The 16,450-nt window shown below is 43.5% G+C and overlaps 1 protein-coding gene across 1 annotated transcript in view; it reads right to left on the bottom strand.

Moving 5' to 3' along the window:
• Window positions 1–5,204: 5,204 nt before the first annotated feature.
• Znf143 (zinc finger protein 143) overlaps window positions 5,205–16,450 on the bottom strand; it is a 34,821-nt gene continuing 23,575 nt past the window's right edge. The window contains 8 exon segments of the mRNA XM_038331251.1: window positions 5,205–6,325; window positions 7,839–7,985; window positions 9,576–9,737; window positions 11,816–11,964; window positions 12,773–13,000; window positions 16,129–16,152; window positions 16,155–16,203; window positions 16,206–16,312. Coding sequence (XP_038187179.1) covers window positions 6,242–6,325; window positions 7,839–7,985; window positions 9,576–9,737; window positions 11,816–11,964; window positions 12,773–13,000; window positions 16,129–16,152; window positions 16,155–16,203; window positions 16,206–16,312 — 950 coding nt within the window. The 3' untranslated portion in view covers window positions 5,205–6,241.

The raw sequence follows: 16,450 nt of genomic DNA, 5'->3' as shown, positions 1-16,450 counted from the left end.
AGGGCAGGAAGAGGGTATCAGATCCGGTGGAACTGGAGTTACAGATGGTTAGGAGCCGACCATGTGGGTGCTGGGAATTGAATCTAGGTCCTCTGGAAGAACAGTCAGTGCTCTTAATCACTCCAGCACCCAAGATTCCTTTTATTTTTTTTTTTTTTTGTTTTTTTTTTTTTTTTTTCGAGACAGGGTTTCTCTGTGGCTTTGGAGCCTGTCCTGGAGCTAGCTCTTGTAGACCAGGCTGGTCTCGAACTCACAGAGATCCGCCTGCCTCTGCCTCCCGAGTGCTGGGATTAAAGGCGTGCGCCACCACCGCCCGGCCCAAGATTCCTTTTAGTATCTCCCCTAACTCTTTAGGGAAACACATGCCTTTTGTATCCCAAACTGAAATTTACAAGGTTAACATATAAAGACTCTCAACTGTTTCCTCTGCCTTTGTCCATAATAGACTGCTCATTATCCGGGGTCATTTGGTATCATGCCCAGATCTGGTAGAACTGTAAGGCTATGTAATTCTTAGACGCTTAGGGGACAAACAAGAAGATGTGTAAAAGACCCTTCAGCTGGTCCAAGAACAGTCCAGGACGCCTGAGATCTACCACAGATCAGACTTTATAGCTTAATAATGCAAACAGGCAGTTTGAACTTGTTACATTCTGCCATGATTATAACTTCGATTTAACTCTCTTTTAAGAAATTGGTAAATTTGTTTGTTATGTTGCTCTATGTTAGGACTTGAGAAAAAGGGAACCAGTAAGAAAGAAAAACGTGAGCCTGGCATGGACGTTCACGTCTTTAATCCCAAGGAGACAGAGGCAGGCAGATTTCTGTGAGTCTGAGGCCAGCTTGCTTGCAAGCCAGCCAGGGTTACATAATGAGACTCATCTCAAAAAAGAAAAAATAATAAATAAATAAAAAAGGAAGGAAGGAAGGAAGCAAAGTGTGAGGCTAGATGGCTTAGCGGTTGAGAGGGTGCTCTTCTGGCTGGGTTTTCAGAGCCATTGCTTCAGTTCCCAGTAATAACACGGTGCCTCATGACTCCCGGAACTCTAGGTCCAGCCAATGCACTGTCTTCTGGCTCCAGGCACATACGTGTTCTTGCCCACTGAGCCATCTCTATAGTCCCACTCTTAGTATTCTTTGGCTGCAGCCAAAAAGGGATCCAATCCATTTTGCGACATTTATTCTACACCTGATCCTCCAGAGAGGCTTATTTTTTTTTAATTTCATTTTTTTCCATTTTATTTGCATTAGTGTTCTGTCTGCATGCATGTCTGTGTGAGGGTGTTGGATCCCCTGGAACTCTTATAGACAGCTGTGAGCTGCCATGTGAGTGCTGGGAATTGAACCCAAGTCCTCAGGAAGGACAGTCAGTGCTCCCAACCACTGAGCCCCCTGAGAGGCTTCTGAAACTATCTAGACTGAGGCCCTTAAGCTACGATGCTTCAGGTTTAGCTACATTACCATTGTCATCTATGCCTCCACCTCTGAGGACCTTCAGATGATCCCTCAACCGACACCCCCCCTCTTCTCCGGAGAACCCCTCCAGACTACGCTCTATCACATGACAGAATGCCACCACTAAGCAGTATTCCTTTTCCTCCAATATTCCTACTTACCTCTGAACTAGCTAGAAGATAACCTTTGTCCTCTGAGGTGATTTGACCCTGCACTAATCTGTGTGGGGAGTGTGGATGCCACTCTGTGGTGAAGCAACTAATCTAAGTGCTAAGCTATGCACCTCTCCACAAGACTGCTTCGGCCTCAGATCAGGCTGGGCTCAAGAGTAAAGCCCCTGCTGCCTCCAAGAAGGATCCAAAGGAATTACTCTTTAACAAGGCTTGGCTGCAGTCTGTCTTCGGGCATCCTGACACTACTCTAGAAGATGAGCAGGCTTTGAACCCTCCTGACATTTGCTATGCACAATATGCCCGCCCCAAGGAGAAACAATCCATACTGTAGGTCCCATTCATCAGCAAATAACAAGGTGCTGCCCGATCATCCGGACATGAGCACCACATAGGTATCTCAAAGAACTACAACCCTGAACTCCACCACATCGAATACTGCCTGGCTGACCACAGAGACACTACTCCTCCCAGCCAAAGGGGGGAAAGTTTTGTGCAATTTCCCTCTACTGTCTTACCTGCTGGGGCTGTCGTGCAATACATCTAATAAACCTAGTGCTTTGTGTTCTTGTCTTATTGAATTCTTTCACCGCCTGTACTTCACCAGCCTGTCATTGTGTTCCCAGGCATGGCACCAAGTGCATGTCCCATTGTTGCATGGAACTTCATAGGTAAGTTTGTAAGAACTTCAAAGGTGGGCTGGAGTGATGGCTCAGTGATGTGTCTTCTAGAGGCCCCAAGTTCAGTTCCTAGCACCCATTCCAGCTGGGGGATCCAATGTCTTCTTTTATCCTAGGGCATGCACTCATGTGCACAAACTCATGCTCTCCCTCTCTCTCTCTCTCTCTCTCTCTCTCTCTCTCTCTCTCTCTCTCTCTCTCTCTCACACACACACACACACACACACAATTTAAAGTAATACAAACTCACACTTAGACACACACATACACATAATTTAAAACAATACAAACTTGCACTCAGACACATACATGCACATTAATTTAAAACAGTATGAAGTTTGCCAGGCAGTGGTGGTGCATGCCTTTAATTCTAGCACTCTGGAGGCAGAGGCAGGCAGATCTTTGAGTTGGAGGTCAGCCTGGTCTACAGAGCAAGTTCCAGGACAGACAGCTAAGGCTACACAGAGAAACCCTGTCTTGAGAAACCAAACCAACCAACCAACCAACCAACCAACCAAACAAACAAACAAACAAAAATCCAAACCAAACTAAACCAAATCCTAAAACAATGCAAAGTAAAAAAAGAAAAAGAAAGCAAGCAAACAAACAAACAAACAAAAAACACTATGGGGACTGGAGAGACAGTTCAGTGGTTAAGAGCAGTGGTTGCTCTTCCAGAGGACCTGGGTTCAATTCCCAGGACCCACATGACAGCTCACAATGGTCTGTCTGTAACTCCAGTTCCAGGGGATCCAATGCCCTCTCTGGCCTCTGTAGTCACCAAGCACACATGCAGTGCACATAACCCATTCATATAAAACAACAAAGAATCACAAGTGTGTGTGTGCCTGTCAGAGGACAACTTTGCAGAGTTCTCTCCTTCCAGCTTCCAGGGTTTGTGTGATTGAGGTCAGGTTTCACGGTGAGTGCTTTTACCCTCTGGGCTGTTGTCTTCCTGGGCTTGCAACAGGTCTTATTGGGGGCTCAAGCCACTTCAGGGTAGAGCTGGCTGTTTTTCCTGGACTGAACAGCTGGCTGGATCTTATCACACAGGCTGATATTCAACCTGCTGTTTGCTGACACAGACTTGCTTTCAAGTGCCTTTGGTAGGTTGATTTTTGGGAGGACTCTTTGCACTGAGACCCACAGCAGCTGGACTATACCTTGAGGGAGCACGCTAGCTTGCTAGACATTAGATGGGCTGGGGACAAAGAATGGCATCCTATGTCCCATTTTATTCGGGTACCAATAGGAAGGCCTTTTCTTTCTTGTTTTAAACCTCTGGATAATAGGGCTTATCAGAAATCTCTAGGTAAGTGCTGCCCTACCCAGCTGGTATGGGGCCTGGGCTGGTGTGAAGCACCCTAGAGTCTGAGCATAGGTGGATATAAAGGCTCAGAGAGGCCCCCCAGCTTAGGTTTTCATGCTGGGCTACCCTGAAACCTCACATTTTCTCCAGTCTGCCCTCCACGCCTCAGATGGGTACTCTACGGATGTGTACGCCATTGTGAATGAAGGCTGGATCGGGGATAACTAGCACACTGACATGATAATCAACCAGCCCCAGAGGGCTCCTCTAAATGACTAGTCAAGACCCTGGACTCAGAAGATCAGAGAACTTGATCAAAGGAAACACATTAAATCAAACAGCATTTCCCCTTCAAAGTATACAGCCCTACACGAAAAATAGCCATGGTAGCCGCAGTAGGGCTGACACCCAAACTAGGCGAAAGGTAGTTTACAAGTATTGGCTGGAGGGCACCTCTCGGCCTTCTCTATTTATTTATCTATTTATTTTTGATTTTTTCGAGACTGGGTTTCTCTGCAGCTTTTGGAGCCTGTCCTGGAACTAGTGCTTGTAGACCAGGCTGGCCTCAAACTCACAGAGATCCACCTGCCTCTGCCTCCTGAGTGCTGGGATTAAAGCTGTGCACCACCACCACCCGGCTGCACCTTCTCCTTTTAAACTCCTTTTAAACTTTTTAAACATTAGACAATGGTATGGTGAATTTTGCCTGCAATCCTAGCATAGTTGGAAGATGGCTTCAAGTTTCAGGTCAAGCAGGGCTATCGAGTGAGACCCTGTCTCAAAAAGACAAAACAGAACAGAACAAAAACCACGGGGAGAGATGGTTTCGCTGTAAAGAGCTCTAGCTACTCTTGCAGAGGATCTGAGTTCAGCTCCCAGCACCCACATTTGTTCACAATCATCTGTAACTCCAATTTCAAGGGATCTGATGCCCTCTTCAGATCTCCATGGGTACTGCATACATACAGTACACAGACATACATGTAAATAAAATACCCATACAAAATAAACATTTTTGTGATTTTTCTTTTTTTATTCATTGGTGTTTTGTCTGCATGTATGTCCATGTGAAGGTGTCAGAAGCCCTGGAACTTTACAGACAGTTCTGAGTTACCATGTGGGTGTTGGAAATTGAACCTGGGTCCTCTGGAAGAGCAGCCAGTGCTCTCAATTGCGGAATCATCTCTCTGGCCCCTCAAATATTTTTAAAGGCTTTCAACTCTTGTTATTAACCAAGCAGAAATTGTCAAACAGAAGCCATCTGGATGCCCCCTGCTACAGTGGCTTTATCATTCCAGGCTACAGAAGTACAGTATAAAACCCACACCAGACAAGGGGGTAGAAGGCCAGAGCTGTCCAATCTTGACCTGTTCTGCCTTTTAGGACTGTCAAGCCTGAGTAATTTGGAGGAAATAAATCCTAAGTTTTCCCAAGACTGTTGAGTAGACAGTAATACACAGGGAAGTGGTTGTTCTCTGCCTGTCTAGGATACACTCTTGGCCTGTGTATACAGGGTCATGCTGTTACACTGTGGATGCTGGTGCAACATTCCCCAACACCAGACCAATTTAATAAAGCAAACAAAAAGCATTGTTTTAAAAACTGCTGTATTCAAAATCAATAATAATAAACTTTAGGTTAAATAAGCTTTGAAACAAAAGCTTAAGAGCAAAAATAAATAATTTTACACAACTCACTAACCCAGTTTCTTTCAGTAAATCCATCCTCAGCAGTAGGACTCTAAGCCTATGACAGACCGGTGGGAAATTCTCATGTTGATTATCATAAAAAACAGTAGAAAAACTGAGGAGCCTGAGTAGAACTTTAACAAGCCCAGCACTGATTTCTTTGTTTTTGAGGAAATATTTACTCTGTAGTCCAGAACGGCCTGGAATTCACCACATAGCCCAGGTCACTCTCAAGTTTACGGTAATCCTGACTCAACTTCCTCAACACTGGGATTATAGGCACAGGCTACAATGCCTAGCTTCAAACACTGGACTTAATGCTTTACTTTAAAACAACCAAACTTTTAAATTTTATAAACAATCCAATGTAATGCCAAAATAATTGGTATTTTAGTTTGAAGAAGTGTTATTTAACAGGGTGGGACACTATAGATGAGGTCTTCGACTCTCGGAATGAAATGGGTGTGCAGTGGGACAAAGAATCCAGACACTGACTGGAGGAACATCTGAAGGCTTGCATCCTTTATTTCCTGTGATGGCTTTGAAGTTATGATTGTTTGACATGTAGAACCTTCGGCACATTAGATACAGCCTTTATTTTTTTTTTTTCACAGTAAGTTAAAATCTCATCTCGACTCTGTATAGACCTGGATGGTCTTGTGGGTGGGCCCAGCCGTCTGCTGTGTGGTAAGTGACGGAAGAATTGCTGCAGCGCCCTCCTGTCCCACTTCCTTGTACACAATCAATCACTTTGGGAATTTATTCCAGGGGCTATGCACACAAAAGTGTCAAGAAGAAAATGTTCTCCACTCTTGCATAAAAATGTGTACAGTGCTTCAGGAATGGAACTTCTGCTCTGCTGAGCCAGGCCTCGGGGATTTCTGCAGCCAGAAGACGAAAGGCTCCTTCCTCCTGCTTTATTGCTCTGTGGTTCTGATATTAATCATCCAACCCTGGTGTTTCTCCTTGTTGGATCCTAGATGCTATCCTGATGGCTTCTTCCAGAGATGGCTGTTCTCCAAGCTGAAACCAGAACATACATCACACATAAATAATCCAAAGCCCTGATCTGGATAATGCCAGAGAATTGTTAAATGGTAGAGATGTAATTTTTCTCAGTAATTCTGATGCTTAGGGTTGCTAAAATTTTAGTTAATTTGATCACTAAAGCATAAAATCAAAACTTCTACACATGAGAACAATTATTTATTTAGTTCTTATTTACTTTAAGTTCTTCAAATGCCAAGTCACACAGCCAATGGAAAGCTTGCTCAGCAGCTAGCTTCTGCATTCACGTGCTAAAAAAACTAACCAATGGCTGGCATTTCCCTGTTTATCAAGTAAACATAAGGAGAACGCACTCCCCAGACAGAGGGTATGCGCACCTGGCATGTAGGGTTTGTGCTCTCTGTTGGGAACAGGGACTCTTGCCCAAAGAATGCTCCTTTCACATCTTGTGATATGCTCACTTTGGGGCTGTGTGGGCACTGTTGGAGAAATCACTAGGGTCTGTTCACAGCAAGTTCACCTCCAATGTGAGTAGCTCCAATGTGTTTTATTAAAACCCCACCTTGCTAGACTCCATCTTAACAATGAACATGGCTGTCTGGGTACACACAAGGACACACGCCTGACAATTTTTCTCTTGCTATGTATTCCCCAAGAACATTCAAAGCAAAGGTAGTAAAGAACACTGTTAGTTATGTTTTGATTAAGGCCTCATATAGCTTAGGCCAATGGCCTTCATTCAACTTCTGATCTTCCTGCCTCCACTTTTTGAGTGCTCAGATCAGGCCTGGGCTACCAGACCTAGTTTATGTGGTCCTGGGGATAGACCCCAAGGTTTTATGAATTCCAAACAAGCACTCCACCAATTGAGCCACATGGGGGCGAGGGTGAGGGTGTCTGAGAAAGCATCTCTCTATATAGCCCTGGCTGTTCTGGAGCTATGTAAACTAAGCTGGCCTTGAACTCCTGGGTGCTGGGACTAAATGCACATGCCTCCATTGCATGGTTTCTGGTCATTTTCAGATTACCTCATTATACTAATTGTCTTAAAGCAAGTTAGACACCCAGATGATTTTGTGCACGGCATAAAAACAGAAAAGTCACACATAAGACCCAGAGTCCCAGGCTGAGAACTATGTACTGCTGCTGTCTACCTAACCTAGATGATGTGGGATTTCCCTCTGTACGCTGTGATTATGTTTTATTACCATTGATTAATAAATAAGTTTAGGGCAGAATATAGCCAGGCAGGAAATTCAAAAAGAGATCTATAGAGAGAACAGGCAGAGTCAAGGAGACACCATATAGCTGATGAAGGAGAAAGACGCCAGAACTTTACTGGTAAGCTACAATCTAATGGCAATATACAGATTAATAGAACTGGGTTAATTTAAGATATAAGAGCTAGGTAGAAATACATCTACCCCATTGGCCAAATAGTGTTATGGTTAATATAGTTTCTGTGTGATTACTTGGGTCTGGGCGGCTAGGAAATGAATGAGCAGTCTCCACCTATACCTGCACTCACCTGAACTGCAATCTGGGTGCCATTGGATGTTGCCACTAAGGTCAGAGGTCTGGTTTCTGTGGTTACTAAATGGTGGCTATGCTGTTGGTGTCCCATTTCTGAAGAGGCTGTATGGAATGCTGCCAGATCTTGAGCCACAATTGCAACCTTAAGTGAAACAAAATGAATAAAACACACATGAAAAAAAATTTATCCATGACTCAAATAGGTTAAAGTCTACTTTGTGTGAAGGACCAAAGATGTGTAAGCACTTACTGCTGGAACAGACTTTATGCACTGTCTAGGATGGACTCTTTCATTTGAGGAAATTAAGTCTCCCTCAGAAGGGATTCACCTATGATCATGAAGTAAGTTGATGGCCAAACAGGTAGAGTGTACTGGAGAAATGAATCTGCCATGTCTAGCTTCAGCATCCTTAGGACAGCAGAACCTAGGGACAGCCTCATCCCCCTAGCCAGTGAAGTTAGACATGGCAGATTCATTCTGCTTGCTTTTGCCTCCCAAGTGCTAGGACTAAAGGCATGTACTTGTATGCCTAGCTGTATGTGTTTTTTTGCTTGTTTTGTCGTTTTGTTGTTTTTTTTTTTTTTCTTTTTTTTTCTTTTTTCTTTTTTTTTTTTTTTTCGAGACAGGGTTTCTCTGCAGCTTTTTTAGAGCCTGTTCTGGAACTAGCTCTTGTAGACCAGGCTGGCCTCGAACTCACTGAGATCCGCCTGCCTCTGCCTCCCGAGTGCTGGGATTAAAGGCGTGCGCCACCACCTCCCGGCTCTGTTGTTTTTTTTTTTTGAGAAAGGGTTTTTCTGCATAGCTTTAGAGTCTATCCTAGAACTCGTTCTGTAGACCTGACTGCCCTTAAACTCACAGAGATCTGCCTGCCTCTGCCTTCCAAGTGCTGGGATTAAAGGTGTGCGCCATCACTGCTTGGCACTGTGAAAACATGGGTGTTATTTATTTATTTATTTATTTATTTATTTATTTATTTATTTATTTATTTATGTATACAATTCTGTCTGTGTGTATGTCTGCAGGCCAGAAGAGGACACCAGACCCCGTTACAGATGGTTGTGAGCCACCATGTGGTTGGCTGCTGGGAATTGAACTCAGGACCTCTGGAAGAGCAGACAATGCTCTTAACCTCTGAGCCATCTCTCCAGCCCACAACATGGGTGTTTTTAAATTTTAATTTTAATGTGTTTATGTCTATGGAAGTATATGCTACATGTGTGTGAGGGTACCCTTGGAGGCCAGCTGAAGTTACAGGCAGTAGTAAGACTCTTAATGTGGCTGGGGATGGTGGCACACACCTTTAATACCAGCATTTGGAAAGAGGAGGCAGATATCTGTGAGCTAGAGGCCAACCTGGTTTACACAGCTAGTTCCAAGACAGCCAGGGTTACACAGAGAAACCCTGTCTTGAAAAAAAAAGTCTACTATGGGAAGTAGGAACTGAATTTAGGGCCTCTGGAAGAGTAGTAAGTGCTCTTTTTTAATCACTGAGTTGTCTCTCCAGTCCCTCATTTCTTTCAGCCTACCGTGAACTTTATGAGGCTGATGTAAATATCACTCCTATTTTACAGATAGAGAAAAAAATCAGCTTCGAGGACTAATTGACTAAAAGATGTTATAAAACTAGGAAATAGCTTGAAGTTCATATGCCTACACAGGAGCATACAGCACAGCTTCTGTGCAGGTTTTGACAGTGATGTGTGCTGACTAACAGTGAACAAAAGTAGTTACCTGCTGCCCTTCTGTGCCCTCGGCGGTGACCATAGCAACAGAGTGAGTTCCTGCTGAGGAGATGACTGCATCATGAGTAGGGACCGTGATGGGTGTGCCATCCTGTGTTACCATGGTGATGGTATTGCCAATGGCCTGCATGTCAGCTTGAGATATGTTAACCTGCAAAACAGTGCATTTTATAAGTCAGTCAATATTTCTTGTTACATTTGGCAATCTTAACTAAGGACAGAGTCTAATCCTTACATAAGTTTACTCTGTGGGAGCAAATAAACTTTTTACAATGAAATAAACTCTTTAACTCATTAGACAAATCAACATCTGTTTTCTTTTGTTTGTTTGTTTCTGTTTAGTTTTTTTAGACAGGGTTTTGTTCCCTTGCCTGGAACACTGCAGTAATCCTCCTGCCTCAGCTTTCTGCTTACTGGGATTATGTTTGTGAGCCACTATGCCCAGCTTAGACCCTAACCTGTTTTAGAAAGTGTCATGACAGAAGATGACCAAACACTGGGTCAAGCAAATGTGGCCAATCGTGCCTGTTAGTCAGTGGACAGAGTCCTTTGTGGAACCACATGACAAAGGTAGGGGACATGGGAGCATGTGACAGTATGAATGCTTTGGCATTTCTCAGTCCTGAATGTTCTGCCTCCTAGCTAGTATCAACAAGTTAACAGTTATAAAACCAAGACAGGAATGGTCTGCACAATTGTAATCTCAACACTTGGAAGATGAAAAGCAGAAAGACTAGGAGATCCAGGTCAGCCTACATAGAGAATTCCAGGCCAACCTGAGTTACATGAAACCTTGTTTTAAAAACAAAAGTTATAAAAAATAAATAAATAAAAACAAAAGCTATCAAAAACAAAGAAAGGTGGCACACAACTATAACCTCAGACCTTGGGTCAGGGGGTGAGACAGGGATTTCTGTAAATTCAAGTCCTGATCTACATAGAGTTCTAAGCCAGTGAGGGCTGCATAGTGAAACCCTGTGTCAAGCCACCAAACCAAACCAATCCCCAAAACAAACAAGCAAAACAAAACAAAAAGCAAAGGGTATACAGACTGCAGGAGGCAAATTCTAATACAGAAGTGTAGGAAGAGAGCTCTCCATGGAAGACAGAACACAGGAGAATAAAGAGCCTCTATAGTCCATCTGCTTGTGTTTTGTTTTGTTTCACCAAACTAAGACAACTCTAGCAGGAGCTTAAAAATCACATCAAGCCAGGCGGTGGTGGCACATACCTCTAATCCCAGAGGTAGGCGGATCTCTGTCGAGGCCAGCCTGGTCTACAGAGCGAGTTCCAGGACAGCCAGGCTCCAAAGCTACAGAGAAACCCTGTCTTGACACCCCCCCCCCTCAAAAAAAGGCTCCCAATCACATCAAAGCAGAATTCTTTTAGTCTACTGGTGCCCACAAAACCATGGCAGGTTTGGCTCTCAGAGCATACCCATTTCATTACTCTTTTCCCCCGGCTGTCTTGGAACTAGCACTAGGTTCCTAGGTGTTGGGATTAAAGGCATGCACTGTATCCACCCAGAACTTTTTTTTCTTTTTTCATTTTTTTAAAAGAAAAGGATTTATTTACTTATGTATTTTGTATATTTGAGTACTTTGTCTGCACATCAGAAGACAGCATCAGATTCCACTATAGGCAGTTGTGAGTCAGCATGTGAGTTCTGGGAACTGAATTTAGGACCCCTGGAAGAGAAGCTAGTGCTCTTAACTGCTGAACCATCTCTCCAGCTCAGACCCACTAGTTTTGAAGCTCACAGTCTCCTTGTGATTCTGATCTTTGCTATTTCACTTTGAGCCACACCAGCCAACACTATATGGATTCTACAGATACTATTATTACTTCGTACTACCTTTTTCAGCAGACTATGGAGATCTACCATGCCTAGAGTCGTGGTTCTTGACTCCTTGGGCAATCAAATAAGCATTTTACAGGGATCTCCTAACACCACCAGAAAACATAGATACTTACATTATGATTCAAAACAACAGCAAAATTACAGTTATGAAGTAGCAATAAAAACAAGTGTAGTTGGGGGTCACTACAACACGAGGAGTTGTAGTAAAGGGTCGTAGCATTAAGAAGGTTGAGAACCACTGGCCTTTAGGCAGAAGTCCAAACTTCATACTTTGCTACTCAAGGATTTCTTCCATTGGGACTCAGTCTGCCTTTCAATCCCAGGTGCAGAGAAATACTTAACTTTCTTGGCTTTTAGTAGATACTTACATGTTGAGTCCCATCCTGGGATATAAGTGTAACTTGCTGACTCAACCCAGACTGGGTTACTGTGGCTACCTGTGTAGATACAATGTCCTCTCCTTCTACACCTGTAACATATGTAATCTGGGACCCTTTAAGAACATCATCACCTTGACCTGTTGAAAATAAATGAATAATTTATTTGAACAACAAATCAATTTAGACAACATTAGAGATTCTAACTATGTAACTATGAAACAAAAAAAAAACCAAATAGAGCCAGGTGTGGTAGTGCCTGCCTGTCATTCTAGCACTTAGGAAGTGGAAGCAGTTCAAGATAGTTGGCTATACAGAGAGTTCAAGGCCAATCTGGGTCGTATAAAACCTTGTCTCAAAACAAAACAAAACAAAAAAACCAAAACAAAGCCTATTTTTATATTTTAAACCATGAAAATAGTTTTCAAGACCTCTTCTTATCTTCTGTCTTCACTTCTGCCAAGCCAAGTCAAAGGGAACCCTATCCACGAACTTTTAAGTGTTCTGATTTGAGGAGGCCGCTCCTTTACATTTAGATGGAATGATTATGTGCCACTGCGCACAGCATGCTGGGACACAAAGGGAGGAATTATACACAAAGACACACTTGCCCCTCCCAGAAGGGCAAGTCTATACCAATTCCTGAAGTCACTTAAGAGTCATGAAGGTAATAAAAGGTCTCTGTAAACATTAACCACAAAACCAGAATGGCTTGTACACACAATCTATATCTTGCTCAGTCTTTTACACACGTGACTGACAGCAAGCTATTGGCACACAATGACATCAAGCCCTCCTTCCACAACCTGGAGCCCCCATGTCCTCCCGCAGCACTCACCACGGCTCTAAGTCCAGTGTGTGTGATCATACAAATCAAACAGAAGCATGGCTCAAATGCTCATAACTAATTCTCAAACTCAAAACAAATACAACTGTCAAAGCTCTCACCTGGGGGAGGCTCGAAGAAGGCTTCCTGCTCCTCCTCAATGGGCTCTGTGTCGTTGTGAGCTGTCCGTTTGTGCATAGCCAGCGTGGAGATCTGTTTGTATGTCTTCCCACAGTGGTTACAGTTGTATGGTTTCGAGTGAGTATGAACGACATGGTGTTTATACAAACTGGAATATTCTGTAAACCTTTTGTCACAACCAGGAACTGTACAGACATATGGCTTTTCTCCTAAGAGAAGAAGATACACAAAAAGGTCATTTTTACAGAGATAGACATAATTACTCCACAACTGGAAAGTGGGACTTCTAAAATAAACAGCCAACTTATCTGTCACTATAACTCATTGTTAGAGCGCCTGACCCAGAGTTCAGTTCCCAGCACTGGGGAGATACTTGTGAGGGGTGTACCTTTTCATCTTGAAATGAAATAGCACACTAGAAAAAAATTTCCTATGGTTTGACTCAGCTCAAAAACAGGCTGAGTGGCTGGAGAGATGGTTCAGTGGTTAGAAGTGTTTGCTCCTCTTGTAGAGGAGCGGAGTTGAGTTCTCAGCACCCACATCAGGTGGCTTACAACCAACGTAACTCCACCTCCAGGGCACCCAATATCGCTTCTGGTCTACATGGGCACTGTATTTCTGTGCACACACCCCCTCCCATACACATAATTAAAAAATAAAATCTTTGTGGGGTTTGTGGCACACAACCATAGTCCCAGCACTTAGGAGGCAGAGGCAGGAGGATCTCTGTGAGTTCTAGGCCAGCCAGGTCTATATAGCAAATTCCAAGTCAGTGTGGGTACAGTGTGATATATGTACCACCAGGCCTGACTCCATTTCTTGCTGAACCTGGAACTCAATGATTTGACCAGATTGGCTGAACTTCTTTGTCTCCCCAGAGATACAATACAAGTACATTGTGATGTTCAGCTTTTCTGTGGGTGCAGGGGATCAGAACTCAGATCCTCATGCTTGCATGGCAAGCGTTTATCAAGTGAGGTGTTTCTGCACCCCATTACAGAATCTGTACTGTAGCATTTGACTGATGCTTTCGGTTTTGGGCTAGGTGCCAGGAAGGATTACAAACTAGTCCTTAACTCTTCTTATAAATTAAGAAAATAAGTGTATATGTGTGTCTCCCTGTGTGTGTGCGCACACAGGTACCCAAAGCAGTCAAGAGAGGCATCAGATCCCCTTGTGCTACGCTGTCAGGCTGTCTGGTTAGAGAGATGGCTCGGCCTCTAGAGGCTAGGCTCACAACCCAAACCATCAGAGTTACAGGCAGGTGAAGCTACCTGACAGCATGTGTGTTAGAAACCAAACTCAGACCCTGCAGGAGCAGTGCTTGCTCTTAACTGCTGAGCCATCTCTTCAGCCCTCTATAAATTAAAAACAAAGACAACAAAAGTTATGTTTATTTGTGTAAGACAGGGTTTTTCTACGTAGCCTTGGCTGTCCTAGAACTTGGTACGTACACCAGACTGGCCTCTAATTCAGAGATCCACCTGCCTCTGCCTCCTGAGTGCTGGTATTAAAGGCATGTACCACCATGTCCAGCTATTTATTTAATTTTATGTGTATGGGTATTTTTACTTTTTTCTTGCTCATCTATTGTGTTTTTCACACACACACACACACACACACACACACACACACACACACGCATCCATGTACCAATTGTGTGCAGTGCCCAAGGCGACCAAAGAGGGCATAATTTTCTCTGAAAGTGGAATTACAGATGGTTTTAAGCTCTCATGTGTGTTCTGGAAACTAAGTCTGGTCCTCTGAAAGAGCAGCAGTGCTTTTAACTACTAAGCCATCTCTCCAGCCTATATTTGTAAGCTTTTAAAAATTACATTCACAGGCTGGAGAGATGGCTCACAGGTTGAGAGCACTGGCTGCTCTTCCAGAGGTTAGCCTGGACTATACAGCAAGACTGTAACGAGAGAGAAAGGGGGGTGGAGGAGGAGGAGGAGAAGAGACAAGTCTGAGTGAATATGTAAATGTTTTGATGCTGTTAGAAGCCAGGTCTTCCCTATGAAAAGGAATATAAATATAGAATAGAGGGAGACTAAAAGGGCCCCACGGGAAGACCTGGAATTAGAATACTACTGCAATGCTGGAGGTCAGTTCAGGGGAGAAAACAGATATACTGGCATACTCATTCGTGTCCTATGTAATTTTTATTTCCATCTACTTGTGTAACTATCTTTTCCTACAGTTCTATACAGTGAAATCATTCACAAATTACAATATTTCATATTTTTAGACATAAAGTAATTGAAAATAGATTCTTGTTTATTCCCTAGATGTTATTCTCAAAGTAAGCAGGATAAAAGTTCTTCTTCTTTTTTTTTTAATTTTTTTTGGTTTTTCAAGACAGGGTTTCTCTGTAGCTTTGGTGCCTGTCCTGGAACTAGCTCTTGTAGACTAGGTTGGCCTTGAACTCACAGAGATCTGCCTGCCTCTGCCTCCTGAGTGCTGAAATTAAAGGAGAATGCCACCACTGTCTGGCCTCTTTTTTTTTTTTTTTTTAAAGTTCTTATTTTGGCTGGTTGTGGTGGTTCATGCTTTTATCTCAGTACTCAGGAGGCAGAGGCAGTTGGACCTCTCTGAGGTCCAGACCAGCCGGTCTACATAGTGAGTTCCAGAACGGCAAGGGTTATGAAGAGAGATCTTGTCTCAAAATCAATAAGTAAAAGTTCTTATTTCAGTGAAGGGTATGAGACTTGGTGAAAGGGAAAGAACTGCAGATGACTCCTAACAGGAAATGGCTGCCAATTACCACTTGGGCCGCAGCAGTCCAGCTGTCTAGGCTGAAGCAGGAACACCAACACTAGGTGGCACCAAACAGTTAAAAAGGGAACAGACTGGGCTGGAAGCTTTTTCTTTTTTTTCAGGGGGGGTTGGGTGTGTGTCTTTGTTTTTTAAGTGTCCATGTAGCTTAGGCTGGCCTCAACACTCATTATATAGCCAAAGATGATGCTAAACTTCCAATCCTGCTCTCTCCCTCTGTCAAGTGCTGGGCTTACGGGTGTGCGCCAGCATTCCTCCTTCACAAGCTTCTGAGCTCCTACTGTTGGCTGTAAGACTTACCTGATCAGCTTTCTTCCTTTATTTGTGTAGTGTCTGGATCAAAACAGACCTTACACATGTAAGCACTCAAGCACTGAGACAGTTACATGCCTGCCTCTGGCTCTGCCTTCCCAGTACTGGGGGAAAAAAAGGCATGTATTACCACCTATGTTGGCTCGTTAAAGAAATTTGAAGCTGCTAATCTCTTCTCACTATGTGAACTGGGAGGAAGAGACTAGTTGGAAGCCTTGAAAGACAGGGCCAAGACATCAGCAATCATTACCTGTGTGTATCCTCACATGGTTTTATAATTAGTCGCGCTAGCAAATGCCCTCCCACATCCTGGTTCTGTGCAGAGTAGTAGTAAGGTCTTTCTCCTGTGTGTGTCCTGATGTGCACTTTTCTGATATTTGATGTTGTAAAGGACCGACCACAGCCTTCAATAGGACACTTAAAGGGTCTTTCTCCTGAAGATAGAAAAGGAAATAAATTAAACTGTGCAGAAAATAAAATACACAGAGAATGGAAATGTCTCATCACTTGGCTCTGCCCAGTGTCTTGCCGCAGTCTGCTTGCCTGAATTTCCCTTCTAAGCTCTGTTGTGT

The sequence above is a fragment of the Arvicola amphibius genome, chromosome 1, assembly GCF_903992535.2.
Source record: "Arvicola amphibius chromosome 1, mArvAmp1.2, whole genome shotgun sequence".
Taxonomy (NCBI): Eukaryota; Metazoa; Chordata; class Mammalia; order Rodentia; family Cricetidae; genus Arvicola; species Arvicola amphibius.
The sequence above is the reverse complement of the archived record's forward strand: the minus strand, read 5'-3'. Positions and strand labels throughout refer to the sequence as shown.